The sequence below is a fragment of the Ziziphus jujuba genome, chromosome 12, assembly GCF_031755915.1.
Source record: "Ziziphus jujuba cultivar Dongzao chromosome 12, ASM3175591v1".
Lineage (NCBI taxonomy): Eukaryota > Viridiplantae > Streptophyta > Magnoliopsida > Rosales > Rhamnaceae > Ziziphus > Ziziphus jujuba.
Genome location: NC_083390.1, coordinates 23,542,845 through 23,556,316, shown reverse-complemented (window position 1 = coordinate 23,556,316; position 13,472 = coordinate 23,542,845). Strand labels below are relative to the sequence as shown.

Here is a 13,472-nt window from a genome sequence, read left to right as displayed (position 1 = left end):
TCAAATCCAAGGCTAAAAATTCAATTAATATTTTGTATATGTTATATGGTCAAACAATACAAAGTGATAGTTTAAATATATATATTAATTTATGTTCCATCTGATAATCATCACTCGTAGTTAACAAAATATTAAGTCAATTACTCGTCATGCTAGCTAAGAACACATAAGATAAGGACATTAATTAAAACCAATAATTGGGACTCAGTTATACTACCTAAAAACAAACAAAAGAAGACAAGGAACCAAAATCTAAAACTAAGGAAAAATATTAGAAGAGTCATGTGTCACTAATTCTTTAAGTATTGTTTATTTTTGGTTTTTTCTACCTAATTATGTATGATTGCTTATTTAAAATATTTGTTATATTAGTGTATTGGTTATATTACATGTAACGATGTCTATATATATATATATACATCAATTAATTGGGCTTGCATGCCAATCTCTTTAATGCCATATATATATATATATATATATATGTTCCACTCAGATAGTATGTCCTTGATTAATGAAATAAATTTGATTTCACAATTAGAAAATATATATTATAATTAATTAAAAAATATATATTTTTTGTCAGCTATAATAAATATAAAAAAAAAGTAAGATATCTGAAAAATTCACACCCTTTCTAACATTAATTCTTTTTTTCTATTTTTTTGTTCTTTTTTATTTCCTCGAAATTTATTGGAAAAAAGATACATATTTTATTGAATTCGAAAGACAATAAAAGAGTACATGAAAAAAAAAAAAAAAAAACACTTGCTAACGCAAATGGGCGCGGAGGCTAACATTTTAAAATAGAAAGAGCCTGCTAATTCTCTACAAATTAAGGAATCATGAAGATCTAGAGAGAGATAGAGGGAGAGTGATTATAGCTAACTCTCCAAGGTAGCTAATTTGCATATCATATCATTTCCATGCCAAGTCACAGCTTATTCGAATTATCACAAATTACAAAACCATAATATAAAATTAAGTACTTATTAATAATTAAGATTACATAATATATATATATATATATATATGATCATTAATTATGTTCATCATCACCACCATTGATCTTCAATCGTTTCGGGGGTGCGGGGCACATAGGGGCGGCGCTAGTCTCAGCTTGTTGAGATTGTCCAATGGCCTGCCTGTAAACGTCCAAGTTGTGCACACCCATTGTAATGACCAACTGTTTCCCCACATGAAAGTAACCGTCTTTCTGAGTTGGACTATCTGGGTTTACATCACTTTCGTGTTTCACGTTCAAAATGTGAAGATCGTTAAGCTTAGATGCCACATTTAAGAAACCTTTATTTCCAACCGGTGAGTTGGCGAAAGCAAATGCCGTCACAGGAATAGCGTTTGCCCGGCCGTCGATCCTGTTATATCCGTTGTAGACGAGATCCGTCGCGATTAGCGTCGCAAATGCACCTCCCATGCTGAACCCTGCCACTACGATGCTCAGGTTTTCCTCCGATTGGTATTTGGCCACCAAACCTTTTACCGCTTCTAGAACCTGAACAAATTATTGAAAAAATAATACTAATAATAATCATAATTTGTTATAAATAAGGTTCTAAAAAGCTGCTGTTTCTGATAGTGTTTGAACAATTTTTTACAAACATTTAAAATAGATAAAAAAAAAAGGCAACTTTTATCATAAAATTGTTTTGGAAAAGCACAAACTTAAAAAATAACAATAACAATATTAATAACTAAACAAAAGCTATCCCAAACAAAAAAATTTATATCTGAAAAATTATATACCTGGTCTCTGAAACTTGTACGATTGTAGCCAGACTCGTGAGAATCCGCGGTGACATAATAGTCGTACCGACCTTCCTGCAACTTAGGTTTAACATTCCTATCTTTTGGGAATATATCATGAGCAGGAACAAGTTCTTGCATGCAAAATTTAGGATACCACTCTTCGCGCTTAATGGTTCCTCTGATAGTAATCACAATTTCTCTTCTACCGATTTTCGCCATCCCTTTATCGGTGTTTACGGCTACATAACCCATCCAATTCGAGTATCCAGATTGTGGTCCAAGTAAGGAATCGTCATTTTCCGGCCTGATGTTCAAGGTCGAAGCGAACAAATACTTCTCCACCGTGTAGTCATTCGACAAGCCGGCAAGGGAGAGGAGTTCGCTCTCGCTGTGTTGTGGAAGCCCCAGCAGCGGCGAATCCTCTTCCTCCTGGAAGGATTCGATGATAACTCCGATCAACTTGCAGTAGCGAGTGAGCTCTTGGCCCAGTTGAGGTTTCAGAGGCTTTAAAAGACCTTCCCAGTCTTTCTCTCCGATCAGGTCCCTCCATGTTATAACTTTGGCAGGTCTTTTAGCAGCCATGTTGATCGTCAATCTTTTTTTTTTTCCTCTTCTTTTCTTTATTTTTCACTCACTCTTTTCAGGCTTTATTAGCTACCTCTTACTTGGATGGTTTTTCTTTTGCCCCCTTTAAATCTCTTCAATTTATAGCTGATAATTCTTTATTTTTATTTTTATTTTTTTAAAAATTTTTAATTATCATGATCAATCCTGCTTCTTATCTGGTTCCTAAAATATCTTATATGCAACCTACATGATTATTTTTATCTCGTTGACTTTGTTGCTTATTTGGAAAAAATATTCAAAACAAGCTGGCAATAGCACATGATTCAAAGGAAGCCTAACATGGCTGATTGATATATATATATATATATATACTCTTTGGATGGCCGCGTCAGATATGGTGTGCTGCCCAATAATTTTTTATTCGTAATCAAGATAATTGGAATATTTTAATCAAAGAGCTATCGGATAATATATCATGTTGCACGTGGACGAGTGGAATATTTCAATATCCCATCGCTTGATATATTTAGAAGCATATAACAGGGTACAAGAGAGAGGGAAAGAAATATTATTTAAAAAATTTTATTTTGATCTTCTAACTCTTAAAAGTTAATGTGCACGTGTTTTACCTGTAATTGCAGTTTAGTAAATTCTACGTATTGTATTCTACCATATGCATGCGCAAACTACACGGTTTTTCCTTTTTTTTTTTTTTTTTTTCTTTTAAAAGCAAACTACTTGGTTAAGTACAAGTTGTAATATTATATACATCTTTATTCAATCCTAGTCTTATGGAATTCAATTAAACGTGGAAATATGTAGTTGACCAAAAAAAAAAAAAAATTAAATATGGAGATAAGAAATTTCCCTTTCGTTTCTTCAATTAACATACATATATATATGACCATTAAAGATCTAGAATATGGACCTATAGATACAATTATATATATATACACACACTTTTAAAGTTTCAATTATCTATTTCAATAATCAAGAAAGAAATTAAAGAAATTAGTTCCTAATATATATTGCAACTGTATCTCTCTCTCTCTCTCTCTCGCTCTGTCTCCTATATTGTCTCAAGTGCTGTTTACGTGTATGGACATTTTCTCATTTCAATTTTAATTATTGAGCTTTGCCACCAAAAAAAAAAAAAATCTTAGTTATTGAGCATTGTCCCAAAAAAATCTTAATTATATATTCAGCATATTTCAATAAGGAATACAATTATATAAAAAGGGGTGAGACAGGAGATTAAAAATAATGAATCAACAAATCTGAATTCTTTAAATAAATCAAATCATAAATGAAAACTGATTAATTATATATAATCATTTATAGGAATATTAAATTATTTTGATTACAATGGGATCGTTTCGGACGGCAATTTCAATATTTTTTTCATATATAAATAAATGCCAGATCAATCTAATAATTTTTTATTCTATAATGTGATTCACAACTAAGAAAAAAAAATAATGAAAAATCAACCATATGTTTCATTAGCCCATTTGTTTACCTATATTTGCCATTCTTTCGCCCAAAAATACAAAAACCCGGTCCATTCGTACCGTTTTGCAAAGTGGTTTGGTTTTTCATTTTACAAATTCAAAAATGACAAGAAATGAAAATATAAAATTAAAAAAAAAGTTGGAAATATTTTCTAAAACATAAATAGATTTTGAATCCATATATAATAAAACTTCCAAAAGCTGTTTTTATTATTATTCTAAATTAAAAAAATATTTATTTTATATAGATATAAACTATATTTAACATATATTTTATACAAATATAGATCATGTTTATTATTTTCAATAACAAAGATTTTTTTTTATATAGATATATATATATTATACGTATACAAAATATGACTTTAACATTTTCATTCTTATAAAAAAATTTACCCTTTTAAAATTCTAAAAATATGAAATCTAATTTAAAATAATTTTAGTTTTTGATTAGCAAAATGAAAAAAAAGAAAAAGAAAAAAGTTTTGCAAAATGGTACATTTTCGAAATCGTAGGTCAGTTGACTGAATCCCCTTTTGCATTGCTATTTAAAAAACTAGCATGTAAAGTGTCCCGGTAGGGAACTATCTTAGACTAGAAAGATAGAATTATTGGGAATAGGCCCTATTTTTTTATTCTCGTTCCTCTTATTTTATATAACGTCTCTACCATATATATATTATGTGCATATTTTTGAAGATTCATATCTATTTTTAAATTTTAAAAACTACAAATGATTTGACTTTCTTTTTAAAATTCAATAAAATCATAAGAGTATCTTTAATGAATATGTAAATTATGAAATAGATATGTCATGTATATAAGTAACATGGACAATGTTTTAAAAAAATTGTTCCCAACAGTAATATTTAAAATGAATGTCAACCTAATCCTAAGCATTGTCAAATTGAAGTATATTTTAGAAGCTTTGTTAGATATTGTTAAGTATATTTAAAAGCAAATTTTTCTTAAAACATCAATTAAAAAAAAAAAGTTGATTATATATAACTAATTAAAAAACATAAATAATCTTTTACATATTAATATTGAAGAACATTTTTAAAATTAAATTAATTGTGCATTTATGCATTTAAATTTAAATAAGATCAATTTTCAAACCACGTGAATAGCACCACATCAACTTTTGAATAGACTCTAAGTATATATATATTTTTTTTCCTGAATCGTGCATCAAAATGCTAATAATTTTTTTTTTTTTTTTTTTTTAAAGCAAGTTGGTCCTATCTTGGTCAAGGCTTGTTTATGAAAGGTCTACCTGGCATTATGGTTTAAAAGAAGCGTGGTTCTTTTTGCAGCGCAAGGAAAGTCTATCCTCATCCTTGGAAGTAAAATGACCAAAATGACTAAAAAACTTAAATGAAAAGAATCATATCTAGATTTAAGCAGTTTTGTGCAATCTGATATAATTTTTGGCATTATATCATATCACAGCTTGCAAGTTTATGAAGAATATATATATATATACAACAATTTATAACAAATTTTATATTTCCATGTATAAACGGCATTTCTTCCAGAAAATACTAATGCTTTTTTTTTTTTTTTCCTTCCTTGTAGAATTGAAGGTAAATGAAACTGGGATTGTTAAATTTTATATGCCAATCTATTAGAATTCAACAAAGCTAATGTCAACATGTTTACGTTATGATTTGGCCTTGTGCCAAGGACTGCTCATATTCCACTTGATTTAAGTTATAAAATCAGTCACCGGGATTGAGCATGATTAGTCTCCCGACGTTTTATAGGGTCATGAATAGTACGTCCCCCATGCCGTTTCTTGATTCACTGGCTCAGCCTCGACCACAAGTGCTCAGGGCGGCTGCTTCCTCAGTGATAACTGGACACAGCTTGAAGGGGAAGTAATATTGTTCATCTGAGACCATAGTACTGCAGACTAGTAAATTCAGTATCAACCATAGACAAATATTATTTATCCACTTAGAAATATTCAAAATATGTTCTTGTCATGTGCATATAGATATAGTATTTCTTTTAACATGCATTCGATCATGTTTATGCCATTGGTTCTTGTCCCTTCTAACTATATACTAGTAAATCCTAAAATCCCTTTCAGAAACTCTTTCTGCATATCTAACCCAAAGTACCAAAGTCATCTTTAATTCACTTCCAAGTAAAAAGATAAAAATATATTAAACTAGATAAACTTTATTTTACTGGAAGGTCATTGTACATCATTATGCAAGTTTGAGTAACTAGCTAGCTTCACAGTTAATAAAAATACTTCCTTGATGAGCTTGGTTAATAATTTCTTGAAGCATACCATAGAGGACAAAAGCTTGAGGAAAATGCACGTACTGCTACTTCATTAACTCACTGCATTCATCTACTCTTTCATTAGATTCATGCCGTGCTAATATCAATTTAAGTTGTAGTTCATATCCATATGACAAATAAATAATGAACAATTAATATCAAGCATTTTTCTTTCTATATATATATATATATGTGTGTGTGTGTGTGTGTGTATTTTCTACTAGTTGTAAATTATTTGTTTTATACCCATTAAGGAGTAAGCACATATACTTCATGAAGCAAGAAATAAATTAAATGCTGCTAAGTAAAGATCTTGCATCACTAAGAAACTCTCAAACAGAAAGCAGATTAACCAATGATTGAACCAAAAAAACCTAAGATGAATATGGACACAAAAAACCTATAAGATTGAACCAAATCGGATTTGACTCACCCAAAAAACTTAACCGAGGTTCAACAAAGACGTTTAGCTTGTCGAAAGCAATGCCTTTCTAAATCATGGAGGCTGATTCCTTCCGACTTCCAGGGAGTTTTAACTTGGTAATTGGTATCCAAGATCACATTTTCATCTGCCTAAAATGAGCTGAAGAAGCTTAAACAAACTTAATTACTACCAATAAACAAACTTAAACAGACTATATATCTTCAGCCACACGAAAATATATATGTTGTCCTCTTATATTTACAGGATAAATCAAACTACAACCTGGGTTTTTTTTTCTTCACTGGACAAAATATTTTTTGGTTTTTTTTTTTTTTTTTTTTTCATAGAACCAAATAAGCTTCAAAAGATTTAATTCATTTGACATCTGAAGATCATCATCGCTTGTATATATTTGAACAACCTTTCAGACAAGACAAAATGTATCATCTTGCCATAGGTACAAGGTTCAGAAAGAATCATATGAATATTGGCATCATTATTATCACAAGTCCTAGGTTGTCATTTTCTTCATCGCTTTCACACAAGAAAATTGTCCAAGTTGTGGCCGCGAGAGAGCAAGGAAAGTCGAACTAATTGGAAAGGGTAAGGCAGAGAGCATGAACAACTCTGACCTCAAAAAAACATGTTCATACAATCACCACCATCAAAAACTTTTCATATAAAAACAGAACCTGTAAATTTTATCATTGCCAACAGATACAATTAGCATCATGATAAGAAGGGCTTCGTGTCGATCGTGTCAATCTTTCCCAAAGAAAGATGAAACAAGTCTTCAAACTGCATACCAAGTCCCTCCTTGAGAATAACATACACAGAACCAGACAAAACAGAATCCATCATAGCTTGAATACTTTTGCAACTTTTAGCCGTGGGAAATGGAAAAAAAAAAAAGAAAAAAAAATGAAGGTTAATTTAAGCACAAATTAATTGGATAATTTCTTATGGAAAACTCGGTCTGTGTCTTTCGGTTATGGACTTTATAAATATAACTTCGTCAACAAGTAAACTTGTGAAATATACTCTGTCTTCAGTAAAATAAAATAAAAGAGCATTTCAATCGGATAAATAATCTGGAATTATTTTATTGATTACATTATCTTAACTTCTTCATTTTTTGGTCTCTTTAGATGCTGACTTTATTTAAGGGTTTCGATCTAGAACGTTTTGCTTTGGTGGCTTGGGCAATTTGGACCAAAAAAAAAAAATTGCTCTTGATTTTGGCTTTCTATTGGGGTTACATTGAAATTGGATTCACTACAAGCCGGTCATTTTGCTCAATAGGTCTCATAACCTTTTGGTGCCGGGCTGCTTCCTCATTTACCTATGTGTGGTTTTTTGCCCCAAACCTAGTACTAGCAACGTGCCTCACAAACTGTCACGTAATTTTGCTCCTGCGTGACCAATACTTGGATGATAATATAATAATCACAATAATATGGAAAGTGTTTTTCGAACCAAAAAAATGCCCACAATCTGTGATTGGCACAGTAGTGCTGGGAGCTTTTGGAGGTGTCCGAATTGGCAGTAAATGATCAAAAGTTGTATTGTAATTAGAAAATTTTTGACCAACAAATGGCAAAGTTTGTAAATATAATGATGTTTTTCCAACAAAACACACATAAAATAAGAAAAGATCTTCCCAAGTGAGAGAGCTCGTTTTTGCTAATTTTTAGTCTTCTTTTTTCCCTTTTTTTTTTTTATTAACCTTGAATTTGAATTAATATTGATTGACCTTTGGTATGCATGAAAAATAATAGAAGATTTAGAGAATGAGATTATTGTGATATCGAGCAGTACAATAAACATGATTGGTATAAGCTTTGTAACTTCAAGGTAATTCAATAAATATGTAGTCATTTTGGAAATAAATCAATTTGTATAGGTTATATGGAAAATTATGTTAGATTATGGTTTCAATCGATACTATTATATATATTATTTAGAGGCTAAGAAAAAGATAAATGTAATACCTCATCCCGAACTACACAGGAATTTTCTCAAATTTGACCAAGGGTGACCGTTGACCGTTGACCATTAACCTCAAGGGTCAAAAGTTGGCTTTTTGTTCCGGTTGGAATTCTAGGTTGACTGAGGTACCATTACGAAGTACACGTTGGCACGAGTTCGTAGAGTAGTAGCACGTTGAAAACGGAGCTACGGTTTGAAAGTTATGAGCAATACAAGTTGAGTTCCAAACTGTCCAAGGGGTGCCCGAGTTGACTTTTTATTCATGCAAAGTTGAGCTTTGATTCATGCATGGTTGTGAAGTGCTCATCGATACGAGTCCGTAGACTAGCGGCACGTCCAATTTGGACATGTGGTTTGAAAGTTATGGACCTGTAGAATTTTTCAAATACTGTATTATTTTAATATTATTTTTAAACGTGCAACGATGTGCCACGTGTGACTTAATAAATGTGATCATGTATCACCATGTTGAGATGCCACATGTCAACCATGTTTAATAACAAATTATTATATTATTGTTGTTTTATATAATAATATTATTTTTAATATTATTTAATTAATTTTTAATTTATTTCTTTTATTTCTTTTTCTTTTCTTTTTTTTTTCTCTTTTTTCTTTTCCTCACGTGGGAAAACACGTTTCTCCTATTTTCTTTTCCTTTCCTTCCCTTCTCCTTCTTCCACGAGCCCGTCAAGAACCAGCAAGGAATTCTCTCTCTCTCTCTCTCTCTCCTTTGACTCTCTCCCCCTCTCTCTTTGACCGACCGTTTTGGTCGGATTTCAGTGGCCGGATGGCCACACGCGCTGGCCACCGGTGAATCCCAGTCCCCCGCAACCCCAACCTCCAATTTTCCCAGCCAGTCGCCGCTGGACGCGCCCAGATCGGGCCGATGAAGTCGGCGGTGGCGGCGGGTTAAATTTTTCCGACGATTCTCGCTGTTTCCGGCCAACCCAGCTCGACCCATACCTCTATTCCACCATTTTCGATCCCTCAAGTTTAAATTCGGCCAAAACTTTCCGGCCAAATTCCGGCCACCGCGGGTCAAAATGGGTCCGACGAAGGTTGGTTTCATGTTCCTCATCTCGTAAGCTTTCCATAGACATATAATTTGTCAGTTAACATTTGTGTTAGACCTCCGGGTACAGGGTATTATTTATCCGAATAAAGTATTAATTTATTTGACTGTGTGTGAATCGTTATTCTAGGAGCACGGGTGAGTCGTGGAATTGATCCCATGGTGGATCGTGATTTAATTGCGTGCTCCAGGTGAGTGACCCACCTCCAAATTAATTTCGGAAATTAAATTTGTGAATATTTTGTGTGAATTGAATATTTGAAATTTATATTCTATGTGTCAAATATTTAGTGGATTTATATGTGGAAATTTTGATGCCCATATTTGAATAAATTAAATCATATTTTGATTTTTGACAAACTATGGAAATTGGGATTTTATGGAAATTTGATATATAAAGGCATTGTGATTTTGATAATAATTGATTTATTGTGGAAATTATTGGTGGATTTATTTTGATTAAAGAAAATATGCATTATATAAATTTATGCCATGTGAAAATTAATTTATGGTATTGAGGATTGTGGAATTCAATTATATATGAAATTCTTGTGGTTTTAACATTAATTTGGGCATGATTTGACTTTCAAATATTTCAAGGAAAATATTTGTTTATGTTGGTGACTTCAATTTTGATAAGTATGCCCATGGAATATTATGTGATTTAATTTATTATATTTCAAAAATATTTATGCCATTGGAAAAATTTGAATATTTAAATTGGTGGATTTGGGAGTTGGTAGATTTGGAAAGCATGGAATTTATGGCGACGATTATAAAGAAATTGTGGGAATTTTTCGGGTTTAATTGGATGGAATAAACCCGTATGTTTATGAAAAAAAAAATTGAGATTTTGAGATGTATTAATTTATGATTTTTAGATGCACCATACACGTACTGGTGTTCTGTTTATATGTGATATGGTTAATGTGCACACGGATGTGATTAGCGCGCAGGTGGGTGTGAGTAGTGCGCAGGTGATTTTATGGGGTTGTCCTGTATTTGCCATCGGATGAGGGTAGGCTGCCCCTCCATGGCCGGGACACCTGTTTGCAGCGGCGCGGTGGGACGCCACGCGACCGCATGCCCGTTTTTCTCAATAACCTCTTGTCTGGTGGTACCTTGGGACGCTGGGTACTGTTAGCGCCACTGGTATATAGTGGGTGCATCAAGTGATTTTCAGAACTGGGATTTTAAAATAAATATTTTGAAATTGCATTGGAATTAAGAATATGATTAATGCTGTTTTTATTATTTAATTAAATGGGGATTTTAAATTGATTTAATTTTTTTTCCTTTACTTAATTATTCAATAAATTAATTTCTTTTAATTATAAATTTTGGATGCTTGACTTATTATATTTTATTTGATATTTAGTCGAATAAATTGATGTCTTGGTTTCGGGGATTATGAATAAATGATTTTGTAAAAATGCTTTAAAAAGGGAAACTTTTCCAACCGAGAGAATCGTAAGGGCTTTGAGAGAAAATATTATTTTCAATTAATTATTATTTATCTACTTAATTATCGTGGTATTATAATTGTGTAACACCCCGTCCCAAAGTACAACGGAAATTTTCCAACCTTGATCGTTGACCGTTGAATTTGACCATTAACTATTGATCAAGGGGTCAAAGTTGACTTTTTATTCCGGTTGGAATTCTAGGTTGACTGAGGTACCGCTATGAGTACATGTTGGCACGAGTTCGTAGACTAGTAGCACGTCGAAAACGGAGCTATGATTTGAAAGATATGAGCAAAACAAGTTGAGGTCCAAACTGTCCAAGGGTGCCTAAGTTGACTTTTTATTCATGCAAAGTTAAGCTTTGACTCATGCATGGTTGTAAAGTGTTTGTCGATACGAGTCCGTACACTAGCGGCACGTCCGATTTGAACATGTGGTTTTGAAAGTTATGGACCTGTAGAGTTTTTCAAATACTGTATTATTTTAATATTATTTTCTAAACGCGTAACGATGTGCCATGTGTGACTTAATAAATGTGACCATGTGTCACCATGTTGAGATGCCACATGTCAACCACGGTTAATACCAAATTATTATTTTATTATTGTTGTTTTATATAATAATATTATTTTTAATATTATTTAATTATTTTTATTTTATTTTATTTTCCTTTTTCTTTTTCTTTTTCTTTTTCTTTTCTTCTCCCCACGTGGGGAAAAAGGGGCAGGGACACGGGAAGAATTCTTTTTCTTTCTTCTTCTTCTTCTTCCTCCTTCTTCTTCCTTCTCCTTCATTTTCTCTCCCACCGGCCGTCTCTCTCTCCCGTGTTTATCTTTCTCCAGCCACCATAAGCTACACGCGCTGGGCCGCTGGCCACTGTCCAAGACCACATGCCGGTGAGCTCACCAGCCAAATTTGGATACCGGTCGGCCGGCGACGCGCCCAAATCGGGCCGGTGAAGTCGCGGCGGAGGGTTGAATTTTTTCCGGTGATTCCGCCATATTCTGGCCAGCCCAGTCCAAATTGCCACCCCTCTCCCCCTATTTTGGGTCCTCTCAGTTCAAATATGGCCTCCAATTTCCAAAATTCGAAGTGGTTTGTGATATGCGAAGGAATCAAAACCAGCCGAAGCTTTCCGGCCACCTCCAACGGAAGTGGGGTCGATGGAGACCGGTAATGCGATCCTCGTTCCACAAGCTTCGATTCGATATAGTATTCGACAATTTTGGTTAACGTTTGTGTTAGACCCCCGGGTATCGGATATTATTTACCCGAATAAAATATTAATTTATTTGACTGTGTGTGAATTGTGTTCTAGGAGCACGGGTGAGTCGTGGAATTGATCCCATGGTGGATCTTGGATTAATTGCGTGCTCCAGGTGAGTGACCCACCTTTGAAAATATTTTTGGAGTAATTAATTATATTTATGTCATGTTAATTTGATATCTGTAGTAATGCTCATGTGGTGTACTTTAAATATAATCAGGAAAAATATTATTTTATATATATTTACCCATTGGTGCTAAATGGAATTTTGGGATCATTAATAATTCCCGATTATTATTTTATTGTGATTAAATGGTATTTATTACACATGAGCAAGTATTTTCAGTAATTAATTGTGTCTGGATTTTATATTATTTTTGGGCATAATTGGTTTGAATATTTTAAGGAAATTATTTGTTTAATTTGGTGGTTTAATTTTATAATTATTCCCGTGGTATATTATTTGTTGAACCGCGTGTTGCGAGAAAAATTATTTTTATTGGTCATTGGTCATCGATGTTTTCGTACCGGGTTTGTTAAATGAAAATATGTGGGATGGTAAATGTGAAAATGGGTATATTTCCCACGGTAATTTTGGAAAGAACGGTACGGTTGATTTAATAATTATTTTAGACGCACTCATACAGTATTGGTGTTCTGGTATATATATGGTTTAGCGCGCAAGTATTATGTCTCCCGTGAGTTGCCATTGGTCCGTGGGCAGGCAGGTTTGATATAGTGCACATAGCCGCCCCCCTCCTTGGCCGGGATGACAGTTTCAGCAGCGGTACTATCGAGACGCCGAAGTACCGTTTGCAAGTTTCTCTCTTTAATCTCCCCGCCAGTCGGTGCTCGGGACGCTGGGTATCGGAGGGCATCACTGGTATATGGTGTGGTGCGTCAAGTACAAATTTTTCGGATAGAAATTTCAAACCCCAAAGAGTACAAAAATTATTTATTATAATTTATTACATTTTATTTATATTTGGGGTATTTATTTATTTAATTGTTGTTTATTAAATTATTTGATCCCTTGGTTTTTGGGAAGTACGAATATCGGGTTTTGTGAAAATATTTTAAAAGGGGAACATTTCCAACGGAGTGAATAGTGAGG

General features: G+C 33.0%; 1 protein-coding gene across 1 annotated transcript; it reads right to left on the bottom strand.

Moving 5' to 3' along the window:
- Positions 1-861: 861 nt before the first annotated feature.
- On the bottom strand, positions 862-2,451 carry LOC107429606 (phospholipase A1-IIgamma). Its single transcript, XM_016040316.4, has 2 exons — positions 1,762-2,451; positions 862-1,510 (listed from the first exon to the last, which is right to left on the bottom strand). Exons 1-2 carry the CDS (start codon positions 2,344-2,346, stop codon positions 1,037-1,039), a joined length of 1,059 nt encoding a protein of 352 aa, XP_015895802.1. The 5' UTR covers positions 2,347-2,451; the 3' UTR covers positions 862-1,036.
- Between the last annotated feature and the right edge of the window lie 11,021 nt (positions 2,452-13,472).